We start from the raw sequence: 25,464 nt of genomic DNA, 5'->3' as shown, positions 1-25,464 counted from the left end.
ACCCAAATGGTAAACGGGGTTTCAGAGTTTTACATGCCAAAACCCACTGAAATCGCACAGCGAACGCAAGAGTTAGGTCTTGAAAACGACATCCCAACGAAGAAACCGAGGTATAGAAGGGGGAAAAAAATCGCAGTCGCAAGGCTTAAAACGAGTCTGGAATCAGAGAGGTTGGGTTTCTGCAATCTGACGCCAGCGCCCGCCTTCTTCCCTGGGCACCTAACGGTTTTAGGAGGAACAGCCTGAGGGAGAGAGAAGCGTGGGTCTTGCGGGGAGAAGGGGCGAGAGGCGGGAGGGAGGGTGCGGGAGAGGGGGGTTCCATCACGCCGGCGGCAAGGGCGTTTGTTCCCCCTCCAGGGGTCGTTTGTTCTCACTTTCCTCCCTTGGGACTCGGTCAATGCCCCGTTGGCCGCGGCTGACCCCTGGCACAAGCCTGCCCGGCCCTGGTAACCACGCTGCAGGCGCAACGCTCCGGAGCTGGGCGAGCTTAGCGCGCCTGTCCCCTCTACCTGTCCGACTGGCCGGTGGAAAGTCAAACAGGGTCACTGGAGGGTTGGGGAGGGGTGTCGGAGGGGGCGCGACTCCCCCTAAAGCTCTGAAGCCAGGGGCGTCCCCACCTGGAGACACGCCGCGATCCGCCCGGGCGGCGCGGGCAGGTGTGCCCCCGGCGTGTCCCCGCCAGCCTGGCCGAGATCCCCCGCGGCCGCCGAGCGTCGCCCCCCGCGGGCCGAGCTGGACCCCGGGCCTTAGCCGCGCGCCCTTGCCGGGGGTGACGCCGGGCCGCCGGGCGCCGCGCGCGCGCTCCCGAGCCCCGGGGCGGGGCGCCGCCGACCCCCCGCGCCCGGCCGCGGCTGCCCGGGCCCCAGCGGGCCCCCGGGCCAGCGGCCACCATGGCGTCCAGCGAGGAGGACGGCTCCAACGGCGGCTCGGAGGCCGGCGACGAGCGGGAGGCTGCGGGCAGCCGGCGGCGCCTGGGCTGGCTGGCCAGGTCCTGGCTCACTTTCTACAACATCGCCATGACCGCGGGGTACGTGCGCCCCCCGGGGTCCCCCGCAGGGCCTCTCCCAAGCCGGGGTAGCTCCTAGCACCGGGCATCGCCGATGCCCCCCTGGCCGGCTGCAGGCGGCCCCGAGCTGGCCGGGCTCTTTGAAAGTTCGATGCATTCTCAGGGTGCAGTGGGGGTCTCCGCGAAGCCGGGAAGGGGCCCCCCCCGCCGTCCCCCCCCCAAGTCTGGGGAGCTCCACGCTCTGGGCACCGCCGTTGCCCCTGGCCGGCTGCTGGCTGCCCGGAGCCGGCTGGGCGCTTTGCAATCTCCATGGGTGCTCCGGGAGGTCTCGGTGCTCCTTGGGGGTGGGGGGTGGCGGGTCGCGGCGGCGCTGGGGAAGGGGCGCCCCGCCTCCTGGGTTGAATGGAGCGGGGCGCGGGGAGGGGGGGTGGGTGGCGGGCCGGGCGGGCGCGCCGGGCATTGCCTAATACGGTGGCCGAGGTTAAGTATAGACCCGGGCAGGAATGCGGGAGGCGGCATGGCCCCAGCCAGGCTGGCTGCTGTTGAAGAAAAGCGACCGCAGGGATTCCCATCTGAATGCCTGTAGCATGCGAGGCCGTGGCATGCTCCCCACTGTCCCCCGCTATTGCCCCTTGGAACGGAAGGCAGGAGGACTCCCCTGGAGCGGCTTGCTTGGTCTGGATCTTCTTTCTGAAGCTCTCTTTGGGCCCTCGGTGCCTAGGCATTCCAGCCTCAAGGGATGGGGGTGAAGCTGGCCCTTTCCTCTCCACCCCAAAGAGACCCCTGCCCACAAACAGTCTCTTTGGCTTCTGATCAAGTTGCTTAATGCTATGATCCCAGAGACTCAGAAATAAATCTCAGAACCCAGCAGCTTTTGGCAGAAATGCATCCAGTCCCTGAAGTAGATTACTGGTGCTGGGCCACCCCAGGTGGAAATAGGTTTCCTTCTTTGGCCTGACGCCCCTATGGCTGCCATCCTCCAGAGGCCACTGGACAGTCAGGTTTGTGCCGGCAGTGACAAGACATGTGGTGCCTCACAGGATGGAGGTGGAGCCGGCCCTTTCCTCCCCACCCCAATGAGACCCTGATTTGCTGCCCATGAAGGGCCTCTCTGGCTCCTGATCAAGCTTTTTAAAGGCCATGATCCCAGAGACTCAGAAACAAATCTCTAAACCCAGTGGCTTTTGGCAAAAAATGCGTCCGCACCCTGCAGTAGGTTACTGTTGCCCAGCCACCCCAGGAGGGAAAGGGTGCTGTCCCTCCGCCTGCTCTCCCTTGGTGGCCAGGTGGCCGCCATCCTCCAGAGGCCATGGGACAGACAGGTTTGGGCCCTCAGTGATGAGACACTAGGGGTCTCACGGGATGGGGTTGGAGCCAGCCCTTTCCTCCCCACCCCAACAAGACCCCAAGTGGCTGCCCATGAACTGCCTCTTTGGCTCCTGATCAAGCTGCTTAATGGCCTTGACCCAAGAGACTCAGGAACAAATCTCGGAACCCAGCAGGTTTGGGCAGAAATCCCTCCATTTTTTTTTTTTTTACAAAGCTTTCAGGTTTATGTCTCAGTCATGCAAATATCAAACACATTTCCCTTTACCAATACTTATTTTTTCCCATGAAGAACCCTAATAAAACCCCACCCCCCCACCCCTCCCCGTCCCTGTGAGGCAGATGAATTCTAGTTAACACTCTATCTGCTTTTATTAGATTCATTGTTTCAATAAAAGATTCACCACTATTATTTAGAGTTTACCCCCCCCCCCCCCAAATCAGACATGCTGAAAAAGCATTGTGAAGTGATTTGCTTTCTACAGCTGGGTTCAAGAGTTAAATGTTGGTTTTGGATTTCTGCTATTTTACCTATTGACCCTGGAAGTATTTCTACTGAAAGTCAGATAGTTAAGAAATTGGTTTCTGTGTTCTGGAGTCGTGGCCGTGCTGGAGAGCCGCTCGTGGGGGGCAACTGGTGGCCTCGGTAGGGCGTGAAGGGCGGAGCGAAACGCCCCCCTTCCCATGAGGTTTTAGTCGCCCCCACTCCCCCGGCTCATACCTGCTGCCCACAAGGCTCCCATGTGGCCGCCATCTTTCTTTCCAGAGAGGAGAGGGCGAATGGGGCAACACCCTTTCCCCTCCGGCAGACTTGATGGCCTGGATCAACGCATAGTCCGTTCACTTTTCTGCTCCAAGCTGCTGGGTTCTGCATTAAGTCCTTGTGCTTCTGGGGCCGTGGCTGTGCTGGAGAGCCGCTCGTGGGGGGCGACTGGTGACCTCGGTAGGGCGTGAAGGACGGACCGGAACGCCCCCCTTCCCATGAGGTTTTAGTCGCCCCCACACCCCCGGCTCATACCTGCTGTCCACAAGGCTCCCATGTGGCCGCCATCTTTCTTTCCAGAGGGAGGAGGGCGGAAGGGAGCAACACCCTTTCCCCTCTGGGCAGAAATGATTGCCTGGATTAACGCATAGTCCTTTCACTTTTCTGCTCCAAGCTGCTGGGTTCTGCATTAAGCCCTTGTGCTTCTGGGGCTGTGGCCGTGCTGGAGAGCCGCTCGTGGGGGGCAACTGGTGACCTCGGTAGGGCGTGAAGGACGGACCGGAACGCCCCCCTTCCCATAAGGTTTTAGTCGCCCCCACTCCCCCGGCTCATACCTGCTGTCCACAAGGCTCCCGTGTGGCCGCCATCTTTCTTTCCAGAGAGGAGAGGGCGAATGGGGCAACACCCTTTCCCCTCCGGCAGACTTGATGGCCTGGGTCAATGCATAGTCCGTTCACTTTTCTGCTCCAAGCTGCTGGGTTTTGCATTAAGTCCTTGTGCTTCTGGGGCCGTGGCTGTGCTGTAGAGCCGCTCGTGGGGGGTGACTGGTGACCTCGGTAGGGCGTGAAGGACGGACCGGAACGCCCCCCTTCCCATGAGGTTTTAGTCGCCCCCACACCCCCGGCTCATACCTGCTGTCCACAAGGCTCCCATGTGGCCGCCATCTTTCTTTCCAGAGGGAGGAGGGCGGAAGGGAGCAACACCCTTTCCCCTCTGGGCAGAAATGATTGCCTGGATTAACGCATAGTCCTTTCACTTTTCTGCTCCAAGCTGCTGGGTTCTGCATTAAGCCCTTGTGCTTCTGGGGCTGTGGCCGTGCTGGAGAGCCGCTTGTGGGGGGCAACTGGTGACCTCGGTAGGGCGTGAAGGACGGACCGGAACGCCCCCCTTCCCATGAGGTTTTAGTCGCCCCCACACCCCCGGCTCATACCTGCTGTCCACAAGGCTCCCATGCGGCCGCCATCCTTCTTTCCAGAGAAGAGAGGGCGAATGGGGCAACACCCTTTCCCCTCCGGCAGACTTGATGGCCTGGATTAACGCATAGTCCTTTCACTTTTCTGCTCTAAGCTGCTGGGTTCTGCATTAAGTCCTTGTGTTTCTGGGGCTGTGGCCGTGCTCCAAACTTAACTCTGACTTTCAGGGAGAAAGATTGGGTGGTTTAACTTCTCATTGATCACTTTGTATATAGAGAGATGTTGCGCGGCCGCGGCCGCGCGGTTTTGAGAAAAAGTCCTCGTTCCCGCATACTCGAGCTGTGTTTGTAGAGGCTTCTGGTCACCGGGGTTCCATCTGGGGGAGGCGGGATGCGGCACCTACTCCATCTGGAACTTGCGGGTGAACTCGGCTCTTTTTGGAACCTGTTTTTTCTTTTTTTTTTCCTCCGGGATCCCGCACCCTCCATGTGTTCTTTCTCTTATCGAAATCCCTCCATATTTAATTGTTAAAATTTCACAATTCCCAAATCGCGCAGCCACTACTGCAGCTGTGTGACATCATATGTTATTTATAACCAGCAATAGAAAACAAATTGTCTACTGTTGCCTTTTTGGCAAATCTGAGTGTTGGGGTAAAATTTCAAATAATAATGGTGGGTCTGGTGTCAAAATATTGAATGTAATCAAAGTAGATAGAGAATAATGTGGAAATCATCTCCCCCACAGGTAGGGGGAGGGTGCGGGATGGGGGTATACTGGGATTTTTGGGGTGGAGAATGGTCACTGGTGAAGGTACGGGTGTTTCATTGTATGACTGAGACTTAAACCCGAAAGCTTTGTAACTTCTCTCATGGTGATTCAATAAATAAATTATAAAAACTGCAAAAAAAAAGTAAGGTGGAGTTCATGCCCAATTCAACCAGCCTAATCAGTGGCTGAATAAATAGCAGTACTCCTACATAAAATAAATAAATAAATAAATGTAAATAAAACTCTTTTTTGAAAGCCTTGTGGTGCCTGGGCCAGGAACGCCGTGCCCAGCATTTGCCTGAGCCCCTCGTTTCCTGCCTGTCCTTTTTCTGGTTCCACGTGTCTTACAAGTTGAGGTTGCACAATGCCTATTGCTCTTCAAAGAGCTGTCAGAGTGACTTCTGTTTGCAGAAGGTCTTCCCCCACCACCACCCCAGTACAGCTTTTCTACAAGTCTCTGGAAAGGACAAGTTCTTGTTTCTTTTTTTTTTTTTAAATATACATGAACTTTTGCGAGGTGTGGTTTGGGATCCACCTTGCAGAGCTGGTGAGGGGCTATTCCTGTCTCTGCTCAGTGCTCATATGATGCCGGGAATTGGGCCACAGTCAGCTAAAAAGGAATGCAAGTGGCTTAAACTTATACTGTGCGCCCCCCAACATCTTACTTTTGTTTTTGTTTGGGGGCCACACACACTGGTGTTCAGGGGTTATTTTTGGCTCTGTACACTGGGATCTATGCGGGGCTGGGGATGGAATCCAGGTTGAAAAGCACCTTGGCTCCAAGACTTCTTGGCCAGCCAGACTGCATTTAGCTGCAGGGCCCTGAGGAGCCCCACGAAGACAGAGGTGCCTTAACCCTGTACCAGCCTGCTGGGCACAAAAAACTGAGGGTTTTTATAGTGCTTATAAAACACATCCATAAGTGTTTAACCGGGAAAGCGAATTCCCTCTCGCCTCCCTCTCCCTTCCTCCTCTCTCTATATTCCGGACCTTTTATGTGTGAAGTGTGTTGTCCTAAGTCAAGTGAGAGACAGAAGATGAATATTTTAGGGCTGTCTTTGGAGAAGTGTAAGCAAAGAGTATTTGTGTATGGTGAAAGAACCTGAAATAAGGGTGCTGGAGAGGCTTTCCTTCTGATAAGCAGGGAGAATCAGAGAAAACTGGGGGAGGCGGTCATAGTTGCAACTGTGCAGGCTACATGGACTTTAGTGGACTTGGGCCATTCAAGTTAGGAAGGGACAGAGAGTGAGTGAGGGACACTGTCAGCGCCACAGGGAGGCGGGTGTAAATGAGCTGAAGGCGTTAGGTGGCACAGGTCAGGGACCGTGGTCTCCAAGCTGGCAATCAACATTCTGCTGACCTGTCACTGTGAGTCTGACACAGTTCAGGACTGTTGGTTAAACGTCCTTTTATTCCTTTTTTTTTAAAAAATCCTTAAATGTGGGCTGGAGTGATAGCACAGTGGTAAGGCATTTGCCTTGCGCGCAGCCAGCCCGGCCGGCTGAGCCGGGTTCGATTCCTCTGCCCCTCTCGGAGAGCGCAGCAAGCTACCGAGAGTATCTCGCCTGCACGTCAAAGCCTGGCAAGCTACCCGTGACGTATTCCATATGACAAACACAGCAACAACAAAGTCTCACAATGGAGACGTTACTGGGCCCGCTCGAGCAAAATCGATGAACAACGGGAGGACAGTGGACAGTGCTACAGTGCTTCCTTAAATGTATTTATTTATTTACAAAGCTGTTTCACAATTGGGTTTCAGTCATACAATGTTCCGACATCCATCCCTCTACCAGTGTAATTTCCCAACATCGGTGTCCCCAGTTTCCCTCCCACCCCCACCTGCCTCTATGGCAGGCACCTGCCCCTCTCTCTCCCTCTCCCTCTCTCTCTCTCTCTCTCTCTCTCTCTCTCTCTCTTTCTCAACTTTAGGCATTATGGTTTGTAAAACAGATGCTGAAAGGTTTTCATGAATAACCTTTTACGTGCTTTCAACACTCAGTTCCTATCCAGAGTGATCATTTCCAACTATTGTTGTCACAATGGACCCTCCTTTACCTTAACTACCCTCCACTCCCCCCAAACCCTTGGGTGCTTTCCAGCTATGGACCAGTCCTCCTGACCCATTTTCCCTAGACTTGCACTCCTTTTTTTTTTCCCAGCTGGGTAACTGTGTGTGAGTGACATAACCACTCAGAGCCTGAGTTTTCTCATCTGCAAATTTTCAAGAATGCAGCAACATTTGCTAGATCATTGACAGGACAGGCAACATCCCAGGTCTGTCTCCTGTTCACAGAGCCTGGCAGCAGCTGTGTGAAAAGAAGAATCCTGAGCATTGCCGGGTGTGGCCCAAAAACCAAAACCCAAAAAACAAAACAAAAAACCCAAACTACTCAAGCTATTTTCTCAGTGTACACAGTGTGGGTTTTTAGAGTACCACATTCCAGCTTCAGACATATACAACATTCCCCACAATTTTGAGTAACACTTTGTTAGTCTTTGGTTAATAGTTCTAAAACTTTTATAGCTTATTGGTCTTCAGTTAAAAACATCCAGAGCCCACTGATGGAATGTGTAGTCTGACTCTATTTTGTGATCTTAAGAAATTATTGTTACATTTTTCACATGGGTTAATGATATTATGGTTATGGTTATGAAAAATAATTCTCTTCAGGATATATAATTAGGCATTTGTGAATCACATTTTCAAATACATGCGAGTTGGTTCAAAATAAACAGGGGAGGGGATGATGGGGAAAGAGAAGTAAGCAGAGATTTGGATGAAACAAAATTTCCCATAAGGTGATAGTGGCTGAACATGGGATTCAGGATTCCATCCTGTCTCTGGGGAGCTTTGCTGGTTTGGAAATAAAGACCTTAAAAATCAAGGGAACATTTCTATAAAGCTAAATGAAATCTAGGTGTAATTCACCAACATTTAAGGACTATGGGGTCTCCAAGAAAATGTTGGAGACTAAAAAGCACTGGTGAGGTTGGAAAGATAGTCCAGGGGTTAAGGCTCTTGCCTTGAGTGTAGCAGGGCCCTTTGTGACCCCAAGCACTGCTAGAAGAAAACAGAATGCCCTCGACAAGGTTTGTCAGCATCTCTGTGGCCCGAGAGGCAGGAAAAGGTCTCTAGATCTCTAAGTTATGGGCCTGTTTCCCTGAAGTAGCCTGTGGTATTGTCTCCTCTTATATGAGTTCCTTGAGGCAAAAGCTACGTGACTTTTTATACTTCTCCCCCCCAGCACCCCGTCTGGCCTAACACTACACTTGGGATCTTTAGATGAGTGGCTCCATCAAGCAAGACAGATGGAGCCTATCTACACAGAACCCACATTTAAATTTTCCTGCCTATTCCATTAAGCACTGTCTCTAATGGGTTCTACCAAAACTGAGCGTGTACTCATCAGTAGCTCTGGAATTTAATAACAAAACAATACAAAACAAAAACTAATGGGACTTCTGAGAAAAGCAGATGCCCTGGAGGCTTTTTGGATTTGTGTGTGTGTGTGTGTGTGTGTGTGTGTGTGTTACTGTTATTGTTACTGTTATTAAACTGATGGGTAATTGAAGTTCAAAGTGTACTAAACGTTTCACTCCTTGTTCTTGTGGCTTCAGAAGCAAACACGGATTCGTTTAGATGAGCTTCTGGACATCCTTGCAGAAAAACAGATGGTTCCATGGTTTTTCCTAATCCGAAGTACTTGTTCCAACAACATATTAGATGGTACAATACTGCCATCTAAGGGGAAGCAGCAGAATTGCAGTTGTGCTCCCAATCTCCAGATGTGGCAGTTTAAAATTGTAGAAAATTTAACAGTTAAACTTTGATGAACCCCTGGGCAGGACAATGATCCCAAAAAAAGAGGCTATTTATGGAATATGTGCAATAAAAATAATCTTACACCTTTTGTTTTCTTATTAGCAGTAGTTTAGGGACTCAGAATTGAGGATAATGAAACTGTGACTGTTTCCAGCGATTTTACTATCTCTTCCATTCCATACAATTAATTTATTCCTTTTCAGTTCATCGACTGAAAACAAAATACAATGGTCTTTGACACCTGTAGTAGTTCATCTCAGTGTTATGAACATCCCCTTGGACTGTTTCATATTGGTCCCTCCACCACGATGCAGACAGAGAGATGTGCAGGTTAGCTCAGCCCTTCACCCCCGACTGTCTCTCCCAGGGCCGGAAAAGACAACTGTCCGAAGGGAAGTAGAGTCGCTTTGAAGGGGAGCAGACTGGGGCTGCGATATCTCCCGCTTCTCTTTCTGACTTCACCATATGCTTCCTCTTGGCTGGATCCGTCACTTGATGTCTCCAGGGTGTCTGACAGACAGTTTTTGATGGCACCCTTCTGGCCACTACAATGCAGCACTCTGCACATTACCTTTTATTTATTTTATTTGTTTATTTATTTATTTTCTTTTGGGATCACACACAGTGATGCACAGAGGTTACTCCTGGCTCATGCACTCAAAAATTACTCCTGGCAGTGCTAGGGGGACCATATGAGAAGCTGGGAATCGAACGCATGCAAAGCAAACGCCCTACCCACTATGCTATTGCTCCAATCCTGCACATCACCCTTTATTTTTTTTCTTTCTGGGTCACACCCGGTGAACAGGGGTTACTCCTGGCTCATGCACTCAGGAATTACTCCTGGCAGTGCTCAGGGGACCATATGGGATGTTGGGAATCTAACTGGGGTCAGCCATGTGCAAGACAAATGCCCTACCCACTGTGCTATTGCTCCAGCCCTGCACATCATCTTTTAAACACATAAATTAAACAGCTGATGATGGAATAGGATTGGCCCCTGTCCCAGGGCCCAGTTGGACTGTACCGAGCCAGACAAGTACCAGGGCCCTAAGCCCAGAGGTGTGGTTCTTTCACCTGTTCCTTTAGCAGTTAAAATTGGAGGCTAAGTAGTCTCTGCTCACGAGTTTTCCTAAGAATGAAAATTGATCCTTGAGAGCGGCTGTTAGAAGTGTCCAGACCTGTCAGATATGGCACCTCTCTGTCCTCGTCGCCATCCTCACCCATTCCACATTTCATAGTCCTGGGGATCTATTCAGATACTTGACCTGGCTTCCTGTCCTATCTTGGAAGGAAGTTGTTTTGTTCTAGGTCAAGGACAAGTAGGAATTCTTGGGGAGGGCTGGGGCTGTGACTCAATCACAGGGCACTTGCATGTGTGAGGCCCTGAGTTCAATTCTCTGCACTATAGGAAAAAATAAAACAAAAAGAGGAAATATCAGGAAAGTTCCAGGAAAGAAGGTCTGCCCTGCCATTTTCTTATTCTATAATTCATGCATTTTCATCGTATTCACGTTCAAGTAGTTACTCCTTTGTAGGAATTTTTTAAATCATTTGTCTATTTACAAATGTTGGATGTTTTTGGTTTTATGGTTGGCTGGTTGGTTGGTTGGTTGGTTGGTTGGTTGGTTTTGAGTCACATCTGGTGGTGCTGAGGCCTTACTCCAAGCTCTGCGCTTAAGAATCACTCCTGGCAGTGCTGGGGAGACATATATGCAGGACTGGGTCTCCAATTCACATTGGATGCTTGCGAGGGAAGCATCTTAACTTCTGTACTTTCATAAATGTAATTTTTTCCTTCTCTGTTTATCTACTGAAAACAAAATACAGTGATCATCTGTAATAGTTAATCTCAATGACTACATATTCCCTTGAAGTGTCTTTGCTTCTAACCAAAAGGAAAGAGAGAGCAAAAGAGAATGCCCTGCCACAAAGGCGGGGCGGAGTGGGGGGAGGATGAGAGGGATGGGAGGGCTACTGGGATCATTGGAGTTGGATAATGGGCACTGGTGGAGGGATGGGTACTCGATCATTGTATAACTGAAACCCAAGAACGCAAGTTTGTAAGTCTGCAACTGTACCTCATGGTGTTTCACTAATGATAAATAAATAAATAAACAAACAAACAAATAAATAAATAAAATGTCTTTGCTTCCTCTGGGGTTTTTAGAATAATGAACTGAGCATAAACTTTTATGTTATTATGGTAATGATGTGATGTCCCAAAATTACATTTTAGGAAAATCAGTGGTATTCATTTGGATAACTATATAAGATATGTTTCTTTCTCTCTAGGTGGTTGGTTCTAGCTATTGCCATGGTCCGTTTTTATATTGAAAAAGGAACACACAAAGGTTTATATAGAAGCATTCAGAAGACACTTAAATTTTTCCAGACAGTTGCCTTGCTTGAGGTAAGTTTTCAGTGATGCTGCTTTGCTAGGATTGGGTGATGTATGTGAATTTTTGTTTTTTTTGTATTTTGGGTCACACCTGGCAATGCACAGGGGTTACTCCTGGCTTTGCACTCAGGAATTAGTACTGGAGGTGCTCAGGGGACCATATGGGATGCTGGGAATTGAAACCTGGGTCGGCCATGTGCAAGGCAAATGCCCTACCCACTGTACTACTGCTCCAGCCCTGATGTATGTGAAGTTTTACTGGCTGAGTAAAATCAATCAAATTTCACTGGTGACAGTTAATCTCTGGGTTTGCTCAGCACCAGTGTGGGCAGGGATTTACATTGTATGCCACTGATATGTGATTTTGTTTTTCATTTGCTTCCAGGTAGTCCACTGTTTAATTGGTGAGTTTTTTTTTTCACGTCCTTTTGATGTTTAGTCTAACTTAATTCAAGACAGTGGCTGACCTGTCTTTCTTTTGAAGGTATCGTACCAACGTCAGTGCTTGTGACTGGGGTCCAAGTGAGTTCCAGAATCTTTATGGTGTGGCTCATTACTCACAGTATAAAGCCAGTAAGTGAAATGAACTTGACATTACTTGAATCTGAAATAGCAGCTTCGCTTTCATTCAAAAAGCAGAACCCCTGTACAGGAAAACGTTGGGTTTGGAGTTCAGTGTATTGGGGCATTACTCAAGAGCTTTGGCAGAATGATTCTGAAACACTAGCCAAACCGAGCATACCAGCATTTTATACCCATGAGCTATGATTCAGTGATAGTCTTCCTTATGGGTTATGTGTTGTTCGGGGTTACACCTGGAGGTGCTATGGTGCCATTACTAGTCTGGACCTTCCAGAGCACAAAGTAGCCCCTGAGACCTACCAGGGATGGCCTGCCCAACAACACCAACAATAAGTAAATAAAACAGTGGTAGCAGGGCCAACTTGTCTGCAATAGATGAAGTGTGACAGCAAGTCAAAGGGTCCCACTGGGTTCCCAGGCTCCTGTTGAGGGACTGTCCTAGGGTCGAGGGGGTGAGTTACTGGTTGGAGTGGAAAGTTAGAACAAAACAGCAGCAGCTCCCTGGCCCTCCTAGGGCCCAGTATGTGCTTAACTGGCGTGTTACAGTGGACATTGGCACGGGACTGAGTCAAGTGAACCTGACCGTGGCCTAATGCGACTCCCAGGTTCCCTTCAGAGCTGCTCTGTAAACCATCCCGGGTCATGGCTTCCGGTTTCAAGGGCACTGTGGTTTTCTCTGTGATTCCGCAGATCCAGAATGAGGAGAGCGTGGTGCTTTTTCTGGTGGCGTGGACTGTAACAGAGATCACTCGCTATTCCTTCTACACATTCAGTCTCCTCGACCACTTGCCATACTTCATTAAATGGGCCAGGTGGCGGTGCCTTGCAGTTTAGTGCCTCTCACACGTGTTGCATGTGGGTTTGGTATTGTGTGATCTCTAACAACAGAGCATTGAAAGGTGTGGCCTGGAGCATCAGACAGAGTGCCACCAAAATAAGAGCGTGCCCTTGTGAGGTGGGGCACCTTATCCACTTGCCTTCTGCTCCTCCACTGAACTCTTTTTTTAAAAAGTTAAATTTTTTTTTTTATTGAATCACTGTGAGGTAGAGCATTACAAAGCTGTTCATGATTGGGTTTCAGTCATACAGTGTTCCAACATCCATTCCTCCACCAATGTATATTTCCCAGCACCAGTGTCCCCAATTTCCCTCCCACCTCTCCAAACTACCGGTCACCTCCGCCTGCCTCTATGGCAGGCAGCTCTCTTCTCTCTCTCTTTCTCATTTTAGGCATTATGGTTTGCAGTACAGATGCTGAAGGATTAGCATGAATGTCCCTTTACATACTTTCAACGTTCTGAACTCTTTGACTTCCGTTTATGCTTTTGTGTCCATACATCTCTGTCTTGCCACGGAGCTTTAATTCAAGGCTACATGCTGTTCCAGAACAGACTGAACGGTTCTGTGGTGGGGGAAATATCAGAGAGAAGCAGAGCTCTAGCTAGTTGGGTTTTGTTTATTTGTTTGTTTGGTTTTTGACAACTTCAGTATTTCCATTTGTATGTTCCTAGGCCAAAAGAGGGTAATCCTCAGCTTGTGGTAGATTTAAGGAGCCCATGATATTTAACGTTAGCCCTTTCGCTAATGTGATTACCCCCCATCTTTTTTCATAACCCATGTATTATAGATCTAGTATAGTAATATAGAATTTATAAATAAGCCATGAAGGAGGATTCACACTTTTTCATATTGTTTCTCCCACTCCTCTCTGTACGAAGATAATCACTGTCTTGATCAACATTTTTTCATGCATTTTTATATTCCCTTGATCCTTTTAGACATCTGTGGCTTACTATTCTGCATAGAAAAAAAAAAAACACTTTCAAGTGGTGTATGGGTGCTGGGGATGGAGCCTAAGGCCTCATACATTTGCAACATTTATTCTGTGTCTGAGGCTGGAGCAATAGCACAGCGGGTAAGGCCTTGCACGCGGCCTACCCAGGTTCAATTCCTCTGCCATTGCCCCTCTCAGAGAGCCCGCCAAGCTACCAAGAGTATCTCGCCCACATGGTAGAGCCTGTGGCATATTTGGTATGCCAAAAACAGTAACAAGTCTCACAATGGAGACGTTACTGGTGCCTGCTCGAGCAAATCGATGAACAATGGTAGGACAGTGCTATTCTGCGTCTGAACTCCATTCTCACATAAATTGTATTTTTGTTTTTGTTTGTTTGCTTGGAGGGGTCACACCTGGAGGTGCTTGGGTGCTACTCTTGACTCCTGGCAGTGCTTGGGCTATCTCCACTGCAGGGCTGGGATCCAGCCCGGGACCCCCTGTGCAAAGCATGTACTCAGGCCCTGCTCTCCATCTCTCCAGCTCTCAAGAGATTTTCTGAACCAAAGCTTATTGATTGTTTGGCCTCAGAAGGTTTTACTGCCATTTCTGTGCATTTGGTTGGTTTGAGCCCTAACTGCACCTGAAAGTGTGTTGACTTTTAGTGACTGGACCCCTAAAGGGAATGCAGCTGGCTTCTGATCACAGCACACCTCTCATTGCTATTCTGCATGACCGCTGGCTTCTGATCATGGACACATTAAAAAACTAATTAATGATCAAGTCTCGAGATTTGCTATACTTAAAAAATGTATTTGTGGGAGGCAATGGTCCTTAGTGCTTTTCTGCCCTTTAAAATTTTTTTGCACGTTGGGAAAAAATGTGAGAAATTCTGCCGTGGCATGTTGGAATTTGCTGTTTAGAAAACCTTAATAGTCAATAAGGCCTTTGAAGAGATTTTCAAACCTTGAAATGCACACAAGGTAGCATGTCCGTCAAACCATACAAATAATTATACTCCACTTAATCTAAAAGAATCTAAAAGATCCCAACCATCTGTATATATTTGGCCACCCCATTATTCACCTAAAGCAGTATTTGTATTTATGTTCAAATGCTGAAACTAGGATTCTCATGTATAAAAGTTCTTTTTAGAAACACTCCTCATTTATGAATAATGGTTTGAGTACGCTTTGATTCTATTTATGTGTTAGAAGTATTCCAGGGCTCGAGCATAGTACAGTGGGTAGGACTTTTGCCTTGCACGCTGCCAACCTGGTTTCGATTCCCAGCATCCCATATGGTCCCCTGAACACTTTGCCAATTCCTGAGTGCAAAGTCAGGAGTAACCCCTGTGCATTGCCAGGTGTGACCCAAAAAGCAAAAAAAAAAAAAAAAAAAGTAGTATTCCAGTAAAGTCCGCCAGATTATCATAGGAAATGGTGCCTATTGTCACATTGGCCTCCATCCTATTTCAAAAATGTATTCCCTGCAAGGAATTTTTAGGTGACAAATAAGAAGAAGCATACAAGCACTTGAAGAAGCATCCAATCTTTTTTCTTTTCCTTGTCTTTGCTTTTGGTGCTCGGGTGACAGTTGGAGGTGCTTGGCTAGTCCAGGCTGTATTGGGGTGCTCTGCCCTGAGCCTGGCTTTCCGCAGGTGCAGCATTTGCTCCGTCCCTCCGAGTTTTCTCCTGAGCCCTCTTTGCTCCAATTTCTGTTTTGTTTGGGTTTTGGGTGTGTGGATTCTGGATTTTGAATCAAACTTTTTCAGCTACTTGAAACCAGCGGGCTCCTTTATTGGGGGATTTGGGGCAGCCCCTCGTTTTATTGGCTCTGCTGTTTATGTAGTTTCAGACAAAGTACTTATTTGACATGTTGACAATGTTCGCAGTTTCCTACAACAGTGTTTTTTTTTTCTTTTTTTTCTTTTTTTTTTTGTAGGAGTATTGCTATTTATTCAGCCACTGATTAGCTGATTGAATTGTGCATGAACTCCACCTTACTTTTTTTTTTCTTTTTCCATTTTTTATAATTTTATTTATTGAATCACCGTGAGAGCAGTTACAAAGCTTTTGGGTCTAAGTCTCAGTCATACAATGAAACACCCGTACCTTCACCAGTGCCCATTCTCACCACCAAAAATCCCAGTATACCCCCATCCCACACCCTCCCCCCACAACAGTGTTTTTAATGTATTTATTCACTGTGTGCTTCTGTGTATGTGAAGTGCCTGAGGTCGAATCTAAGGGTTCACACATGCAAGGCAAGTGCTTTCCCACTGAGTCAGTGTATCTGACCTCTTTGATGTATTTTTTATTTTGTTGTTGTTGCTACTCTTGACAAAACCACATTCAGTGGTGTTTGGATCCACCAGAACCAAACCTAGTGGTGCTGGCAATCAAATGAGGGCCGTGTACATGGTTGGCGTGTGCTTTACCTCTCTCTTGAGCCATATCCCCGGCCCAACATTCTAATATATATATATATATATATTTAATTTGTTGATTTATTTTGGGTTTTGGGGACTGTACCTCATGATATTTGGGTTCTGATCCAGCCTCTGAGCCTCTGTGCTTAGTGGTCACTCCCAGTGGTGCTCAGGGGACCAAGTGGTGCTGGAAATTTAACCTCTGTGGAAGGTCTTACCTCCTGTCCCATCTCTCCAACTCTCGCTGTTTGTTTTTTCTGATTTTGTTTTTGAGGGGCTGGAGGAATAGCACAGCGGGTAGAGCATTTGCCTTGCAAGCGGCCAACATGGCCGACCCGAGTTCTATTTCTCCGCCCCTTTCGGAGAGCCCGGCAAGCTACTGAGAGTATCTTGCCCACATGGCAAAGCCTGGCAAGCTACCCGTGACGTATTTGATATGACAAACACAGTAACAATTGTCACAATGGACATGTTACTGGGCCCGCTCAAGCAAATCGATGAACAATGGGAGGACAGTGACAGTGACAGTGACAGTTTTTGAGGGTGAGGGTGCACATAGTCACACCCTGCCTCCTAGATGCAAAGTGTGCATTCCAGCCCGCTGTGCTACCTCTTGGCTAACTCAGCATTCTCTCTTGATTGGGAATTACGAAATTACCATTCTGTCCTTCACAGTCCTTAGCACTAAGTCACATGGTCCTACTTTGCATTACTTTACATTGTTTATCTCGGTTTCTTATCCTTTTTTCCCCCCTTTTCTTTTTGGGTCACACCTGGTGATGCTCCAGGGTTACCCCTGGCTCTGAACTCAGGAATTACTCCTGGAGATGCTCCAGGGACCATAGTGGGATGCTGGAAATTGAGCCCGGGTCAGCCACATGCTAGGCAAATAACCTGCTCACTATACTATCTCTCCAGCCCCTATCCATTTTTTGTTTTTTATGTATGTGCTTCTGTGAGTCATCTACAGGCACAGAGAAGAGCTGGCCACAGCAGAAATGAAAGCATCAGCAGAACAGGACCCAGTTACAGTCATGGAATGGTCTAAGTAGAAAAAAAGAATGAGCAAGGAGACTGTAAACATGGGTAGGAAGGAGAACTTGCACCTTTAGATTCAGGAAGAGAATTGTTACTTAGTGGTCAATCACGATTCCAGAAGAATAATTCTCTGAGGTTTTTCTTTCTCCAGATATAATTTTTTTATCATCCTCTATCCTGTGGGAGTTGCTGGGGAGCTGCTGACAATATATGCCGCCTTACCCTACGTGAAGAAGTCAGGGATGTTCTCCATCAGGCTCCCCAATAAGTACAATGTCTCTTTTGACTACTACTATTTCCTTCTTATAACGATGGCCTCATATATCCCATGTAAGTATGCATCTTCTCGTACTTTGATTTCACCCATGATCTGAGAGGTTCTGGAAGGCTCACATTCATTTGCTAAGGCAGGACAGTAATAGCTCACCAATCTATTAGCCTGCTCTCCACCTCGCATTTATTCACAATTTGAAAGTCAGTCTGTTCAAAAAAGACATTTTTCCTAGTTAAGAGAAATTAATACACAACCTTTTAAAATAACTTTTGGAACAAGTTAGTGCCTGGGTGTAGAGCTCATTGGTACACCACATGTATTGCATTTTATTTGTTTTTGTGTGGGGGTCACACCCAACAATGCTCAGGGGTTATTCCTGGATCTGCGCCCATGAATTATTCCTGGAGGTGCTTGGGTGACCATATGGGATGCCTGGGATCAAATCCGGGCTGGCTTGATCCCCGGCTAACACCTTACCTGCAATACTATTGCTCTCACCCCAAGTCATGCATTTTTAAAACTTCGGAACGGGTGTGTGCACCATATCTGCCAGTGCTCAGGGGCTATTTCTGGCACTGTGTACAAGTGTCACTCCTGGCGATGTTCAGGGGACCTTTAGTGGTGCCAGGGATCAAACTGGACATTCTTGCCTGCAAAACATGTGCTTGGTCCTTAGAGTGATTTTTCCCAACCATGTTTACTGAATTTAGATGTGATTTTGGGATGTGTGTGTGTGTGTGTGTGTGTGTGTGTGTGTGTGTGTGTGTGTGTTGTGCCTGGTAGCTGGGATGGAACCCAAGGCCTCACACATCCAGATCAGGTGCTTTACCATGTGACTCCATCTCTCTGTCCCTGAAACCAACTCTGTTGATGGGATAGTTGGGATAACCTGGGTCTTAGTTCTAGGACAGCCTCATCTCAGGGAGCTGCTCAGATTTAGCCCACAATTCCACTGGCACAGGATCATTCCTCTTAGTATTAATTACATCTTACCAGTTTTTGCTGTGCCAAGGAGCCAACTCGGGGCCTAGCAATGCATAGACTATAATAATGAAATCTCATTTATTTTAAAGCAAGGTGGTTTTACGGGGGGAGAATATTAATTCTAAGGTGAGTGTGAGACTCTGTGGAGAGTGTATGTTCCATAAAGAGCAGTTATGCATCCTATGGTGTCTCCAGAGTGAAGTGTCTCTAATTCAAACTTTTAAAGCTACTTGTGGAGAATATCATTAGTACATAATTTAATTTTTTTGGTAGCTCTTGGGGATTACTCCTGACACAGTGCTCTGAAGTTCCTTCTGATGGGGGACCATGTGGTGCCAGGAATGGAACCTGGGATTCCTGCATGCAAAGCATGTGCTCAACCCAATGACTGCGATAGTGCTGTCACTTATCATGGAAGAAGTTACAGATTAGAGAGGATAAATGCATCATTTGAAACCTACCCAGCTAGGAAATGAGGCCAGGAGTCAAACTCAGTATTCTGAGTCACTACTCAGAATATTTTAGAAATATCTTGAATGCCATGTCAGTTAGCTTTTAATATAATTTAATTGCTAGAGATGAGATTGAGTTTTCATGCTTACTTTTTATCAAGCTGGGTGTACCTAGATTAAAAGGATGAAATCTCTTGTGCATTTTTGCTCTGTTTGAACGAAGCTCTAAAAAATAGTTATTCAAGCTCAGCAGGGCTGAGTGGTATGTGAGGAAGTGCAGGCTCCACATGCACAAATGAAATGAAATATAATTATCTGAAGTTGCCTACGGAAGCAAGATATTTGGAGTTGTTTGGGTCATTCTGGTCATCCTTTTTAGAGATAATTCTTACATTTGCATTATTTGTAGATGATAGTAAGTGGTTCATCCATCAGTGTTTACACTGTAATCTAAAGCACTGATGCCAATTGGCTCAAAATAATTCCCCAAATTTGACAAGCCTGAATGATGTTTATCTAACTGATCCAGAGACATTTGGAGGTTTATATATACATTTATCCTCTAAAAACCAGGCCCAGGGCTGGAACACAACAGGGAGGGCATTTGCCTTGCACGCAGCCGACCTGGATTCAATTTCCAGCATCCCATATGGTTCCCTGAGCACCGCTAGGAGTAATTCTTGAGTGCATGAGCCAGGAGTAACCCCTGTGCATTGCCTGGTGTGACCCAAAAAGCAAAAAGAAGTAAAAAATAAAAAGAAAATAAAAACCAGGCACAGGGAAGAAATCCCAGACTATAAGGACCATCTACTCTGGGGTTTTATTTCTGGACCTGGGTTAGAGAAACCTGCTCAAATAACTCCTCCAAACTGGTCCCCCCCCCCCCACCCCGCTCTAGAACATTCTGGAAGCCTGGAGCTAGTGGAGTTTGTACTTCCCCAATGGCACCCTTGTGCTTCTGACCACTGTTCTTCTGTGTTCTCTGGAAATGAACAGTATCACCTTGAGATCAGAATGACCCCTATCTGGGGGTGTGGACAAAGTCTGGCTGTGTGTGCTGAACTGTCCATACTTTAGTTCACGACACCCCCATGGTTCACAATGTCTACCAGTAGAATAGAGAAGGGGGTCTGCTGATATTCTGCTGGAGCCTGTGGGCAGCTTCTTTCAAAGAGCTCATTTTGCTATTAGACGTGGCCCTCCAGGTCATCATGTAGTTCAGGGTTGCTGAAAAATCCCCAACCATGGGGGGGGGGAGCAAAATAGTTGGGCAGATGGTTTGTGGGCCCTTGTCTGTACCTGCTGGTCTCACCCAGGATCTGTAAGTATTGGAAGGTATTGGTAGACTGTCATGCGCCCCCTTTCAGATCTGCTCCATTGAGCGGTTTTCTAGTACAAATGACTCTAGTACGATCACTTACCTGTCTGTTCTCTTCTCTCCTTGCAGTGTTTCCACAACTCTACTTCCATATGTTACGTCAGAGAAGAAAGGTGCTTCACGGAGAGGTGGTGGTAGAAAAGGATGATTGATTAAGTGATCCCTACCCACAAGGTGCTTTTCCAGAATAACCAGGATTACTTGAATCCAAGTTTTCATAGCCACAATAAACAGCTTGAACTAAGTGTTGTATTATTTCTTCTTAGTTTTTTATCTTGTCTTTCTGCCACACTTGGCTGTGCTCAGGGCTTACTCCACGCTCTGCACTCAGGGATCACTCCTAGAAGGCTCAGGGGACTATATGGGTTGCAAAGGATTGAACCCCAGTAATCTACGTGCAAGGCAAATTCCCTACCCGCTGAACTATTGCTCTGGTTCTATGGGGTTGTGCTATTTTTAAAATATATTTCTCAATATTTGTTCTCACAGTGCACAGAATTCTTCTGCAAGAATGATGCGGGTATTTATGACCAGCTACTAGGTAGGGGATGATCCTTAGGAAAATAGCCAGAGAAGATAGTACAGTGGGTACAGCCACTTGTCCTACATGCCATGGACCCAGATTTGATCTCTGGCATCGTATATGGTACAGAGCCAGGAATAACCCCTGGCCATCACCGGGTGTGGCCTAAAACAAACAAATAAACAAACAAAAAACAAACAAACAAACAAAAAAGAAAGTGAAGAATTACCTGCAAAAATAAAAAAGGAGGGGTGCTCTTTTGAGCTTTGCCAAAATTCTTGCAACTTATGCACAAAACAAAACCAACAAAATCAATATTTATAAATTAGCTTAATGATTTAACATTATGATATTGGCCAGTGACATTTATGTGATATTTAGAAATGAACATAAATATGGAGTTATAATGACTGGTTAATGATGTATTGGTATTTCTTGAACCCAAGATCTATTTCTGTCAAATTCTAAGGCAGCATTTTTGATTAAGAAGGGTTTGGGGAAGGAGGAAAATGATTTATTATGACAAGACTTTTGATACAAAGTGACCACAGGAAAACTCCAGAAATTCTCAAGAAGATGTCAGAATTGCAAGATGAGCTTTGAAAATATGTCCAGAAGGTTCAAGTACTACTTATAGTACTAAGCAAACATTCCATATTTGGGGTGAGGTGGGGTGGGGTGACAGTTCAGACTGTGGGCGGGTCACTAGGTCTCCAGTGAACAGTATAGGATAGGTCTTCCTGCTGGAGATTCAATTTGGATTCTCCCTGGGCTATCTCCGTGGCCCCAGGAAAATTCACTTATGTCTGAATTAACCACACATGGTCAAATTTACACCCTGAAGGATCCGAAATGACAGAGGCACATACTATGTTCACTTGTAAGATACGGCATTTGGCATGAGCTTCATGTCTGTTCAGAGAGGCTGTCTTGCTCTGGAGTCCTAGAGCCAAAAGCACTTGGGATAATCCTGGTGTAGGACTCAGTCAACAAGAATGTTCGGCATAGGATCTGATAAAATCTTACTCCAAATTCTACCAAAGAGCAAAATGTCTCCTAATAAAGCTGCTGCCCATGTGCTTATGAAGTAACTGAAGATGTGTTTATACTGCTTCCTTATGTACCCCCTAATGTATAGATCAAGGGGGCACTAACCTTCCTAGTGTTAAACTGGACTGCTTCCAGCTCTGTGCTTGGGAATCATAAGGGAGAGTGTGATGCCAGGGAATGAACCAGGATTGGCTATATGCAAGGGAAGTGCCTGAAGTCCTGTACTAGCTCTCTGGGCTGTGATCTTTTCAACCGGACAAGACAGTTCATTTTAAGGAAGACCCTCGCTGTGTTTGGGCACATACGATGCTTTGTTCGTTATTGATGCATTTGTGTGCTTTCAGGCAGGAATGTTCATTTGATCCATTTTACTGGTAATGGATCCATTCATTGGATGATTAGATTAATATTTTGGTTACAGATTAAAACATGGGTGCTCAACCTTAATAGAAGGCCTTTAAGTCACAGGAGTTTGGTTTTGAAATGAGACTCTGGCATGGGGGTGAGGGGGAGTGGGGTTAGGGGCAGGCATGGCTGTGTTCAGGGGACCGGATGCAGTGCTGGGAGGAAGCTGATGCCTACTGCATGCCAATTCAAATGCCTTAACCACTATACTATCTCTTCAGACCCTGGGATTTTTAAAAATTTTAACCCAATTAATATGCCTGTGCTCCATTACATGTTTATGAGAAACAGCCTTGTTCCTGACACTCCATTCGCTCTCAACGGAACCACCATCTCCGAATGCAACAGTTATATATACCTAGGTCGAGAAATCAACATGATGAATGACCTGGCACCTGAGATGCGCAGGAGGAAGAGAGCGGCTTGGAATGCCTTCAAGAGCATTGAAGAAATAACTAAAAGGACAAAGAACCTCCAGCTACGAGCACATCTCTTTGATTCCACTATTCTTCCTGCATTAACATATGCCTCAGAGACCTGGACCCTACGAAAACAGGATGAGAACGCTATTCGGGTCTCTCAAAGAGGAATCGAAAGAACTATGCTTGGAATATCACGATTCACTCAAATGAGAGATAGAATCCGGAGTTCTGATCTTCGTCAACGCTCAAGAATCAGGGACGCTGTCTCATTTGCCAAGACATCAAAAATCAGATGGGCTGGACACGTAATGAGGTTTACAGACAACCGCTGGACTAGAGCCATTACTGATTGGATTCCACGAGACATCAAAAGATCACGTGGATGCCCACCTATAAGATGGTCAGACTTCTTCGTCAAGACCCTAAATGATCGGTTTGAGGCTCTACATGTTCCTAAAACGAACAGATACCATTGGGCTACGCTAGCACGCAACCGGGATGAATGGAGACGTTACTGGCACCCGCTCGAATAAATCGATGAATAACGGGGATTAAGTGATTAAGTGATTAAGTGAAGCTCCATTACATGACTGGCATCTTTTTTAAGTTTATAAAACTATTGATTTTTTTCTATGCATGCTGTTTCCAAGGGTGATATTAACTCACCTTTCTACTGACTTGTCTCCTAGACCATAAACCCCTTGAGTTATTACTATTGTTGGGCTTTGCTTAAAATTTCTTAACCACAATAGTCTGTCCTATCTCATTATATACTCTCACCTTGTTATTCTTCCTCACTAAAATGATACATCATGCAAATTGAGATTACTGCAAGAAGAGATTTCTGCATTTTAATGTCTCAGTTTATGCCAGAGCCTTATCCCTATTTTTAATGTTTTTAAGTAGCACTGTCACGCTGTCTTCCTGTTGTTCATCTATTTGCTCTAGTGGGCACCAGTAACGTCTCCATTGTGAGACTCGTTACTGTTTTTGGCATATCAAATACGCCATGGGGAGCTTACCAGGTTCTGCCGTGCAGGCAGGATACTCTTGGTAACTTGCCCGGCTCTCTGAGAGGGACGGAGGAATCGAACCCGGGTCAGCCGCGTGCAAGGCAAATGTCCTATCTGCTGTGCTATTGCTCCAGCTCAATTTTATAAGTACAATCTGAAAACTAAAGATTACTCTTAAGTTCACTTCGCACTTGGTTTTACTTTGAGAATTAGCCACTGAAAAATGATTTTCAAACCACAAAATCTATGAGTCGTTGGTGTCCCCCAGAGTTCTTCCAGAGATTTTATGTTCATGGTGGTGGGGCTGACAACTGGGCATTGAGAAAAGGGTCTGGCAGCTCTGATGCAGTAACTTACTAAATTTTACAAGGTACATATTGCAGGTTTTGTGTCAAAGATATTTCTACCAAGAGGGGGAATGTGGTATGATGTGATGATGTTTTGTCAAGTTTTTAGATTAATTAATTTTCATTTTTGTCTTTGGAGACACAGTTAGCTCTATACTTGGGGGCAACTCCTGGCTCATTGCTCAGGGGTGGCTTCTAGCGACTCTGGGGGACCCAGGAGGTGCTGGAGATAAACCCTGCCTCCTGCAACTAAAGCACACACCTAGCTCGTGGAGCATCTCTGTGAAAATTATCCTTGTTTCTTTAACTGTACTGAGACATTCACCCTGGTTCAATTCCTGGCTCCTCGTGTGGTTTTCTGAGCATCACCAGGAATGATCCCTGAGCACAGATCCAGGAAAAAGTCGTGAGCACTGATGAGTGCGACCCCAACATCCTCCTCCCTCACCCCCCTCCCCCCAAATTGCGCCAGTATTGCTTAAAAACAAGGAGTAACAACTATGCAGTGGTGATGTTTATTCAGTGAAATACAGGGATGATTTCACTCTCCTGGAAGACACTGCAATAGAAGAATGTCAGAAACAGACGAATCTGACTTCAGACAACATCACCACATATGTATTCAGTATAACTGGAAAAAGATCAGCAACCCTTTACGATCAGTGTTCTGATTCAAACACAATGGTTTTAAGTGTACAAAAATGAAATGACTGGATATTTACATAGAATGAAGTAGTTAAAATATTTTGCATGTGCTCTGTAGTAGTGAGACAGAGAATGCTAAAATTCAGAGTAATAGCGAGGTTTTTATTTAACTCTATTATTAAACATATTTCCTATTCTATTTTCTTTTCTTTTGCATTTTTAGTCACACCCGGCGATGCACAGGGGTTACTCCTGGTTCATGCACTCAGGAATTACTCCTGGCGGTGCCCAGGGGACCATATGGGATACTGGGACTCGAACCCGGGTTGTCCACATGCAAGGCAAATGCCCTACTTGCTGTGCTATCACTCCAGTCCTTCCTATTCTATTTTCTTTTGTAAGTAATGTCCCTCCACACCCTCACACACTCTTAAGAATATATTAAAAATTATGGAAAATGTACATGCTCCTGATTTTAAGAAATATGCATGAGAGAAAGTAATTGTAACTTGCCTGGATGATTTTTAAATCAATAGATGACTAAAACAGAGTTGTGGTTAAATTAATGTGTTCATAAACTGGTTTATTGATTTAAACTTTAAGTGAACTTTATTAAAATCCTTACAATAGAAATTCATCTTAAGAATTAAGGGAATGGAAAGCTTAATTTACATTAAGTGTAATCAAGAAAAAGAAGAAGAAGGAGAAAAAGGGTTTTAAGCAGTTTTTAGGTAGGAGAATGTAGACTTGAGCAGCAAATACATTTTTCCTCCAATGCTCCAACCTTACTTGTAACTTACACATACAGATACATGTACCCACATCTGGTATTGTTTTTAGGATTTCAATTCCAAAGTTAACATATATGAGAAAATTTATTTAGAAATGGAATTTGTAGCATTGAAAATATAGCATATACT

The 25,464-nt window shown here is 46.3% G+C and overlaps 1 protein-coding gene across 2 annotated transcripts; it reads left to right on the top strand.

The window, feature by feature from the left end:
- The first annotated feature begins 216 nt into the window (after nt 1–216).
- On the top strand, nt 217–20,377 carry HACD1 (3-hydroxyacyl-CoA dehydratase 1). 2 transcript variants are annotated; one of them, XM_056114669.1, is made up of 7 exons: nt 217–259; nt 11,121–11,238; nt 11,612–11,630; nt 11,711–11,799; nt 12,499–12,620; nt 17,203–17,381; nt 20,209–20,377. In XM_056114669.1, the coding sequence occupies exons 2-7, from the start codon at nt 11,143–11,145 to the stop codon at nt 20,289–20,291; spliced, it is 588 nt and encodes a 195-aa protein (XP_055970644.1). In that variant the 5' UTR covers nt 217–259; nt 11,121–11,142; the 3' UTR covers nt 20,292–20,377. The 2 variants fall into 2 exon arrangements, with proteins under 2 accessions (XP_055970644.1, XP_055970643.1); XM_056114668.1 differs by lacking the exon at nt 217–259 and adding an exon at nt 823–1,027.
- Nucleotides 20,378–25,464: the final 5,087 nt, after the last annotated feature.

Source organism: Sorex fumeus, unplaced genomic scaffold, assembly GCF_029834395.1.
Source record: "Sorex fumeus unplaced genomic scaffold, SorFum_2.1 ptg000026l, whole genome shotgun sequence".
Lineage (NCBI taxonomy): Eukaryota > Metazoa > Chordata > Mammalia > Eulipotyphla > Soricidae > Sorex > Sorex fumeus.
This window is presented reverse-complemented; position numbering and strand designations above follow the sequence as displayed.

Bases quoted from the DNA above. Each gene is read 5' to 3' on its own strand.
- HACD1 (XM_056114668.1), top strand. From the start codon at position 891: ATGGCGTCCAGCGAGGAGGACGGCTCCAACGGCGGCTCGGAGGCCGGC. The intron at 12,621-17,202 runs GTGGCGGTGCCT...TTCTTTCTCCAG, and splicing joins TACTTCATTAAATGGGCCAG to ATATAATTTTTTTATCATCC. The intron at 17,382-20,208 runs GTAAGTATGCAT...CTCTCCTTGCAG, and splicing joins GATGGCCTCATATATCCCAT to TGTTTCCACAACTCTACTTC.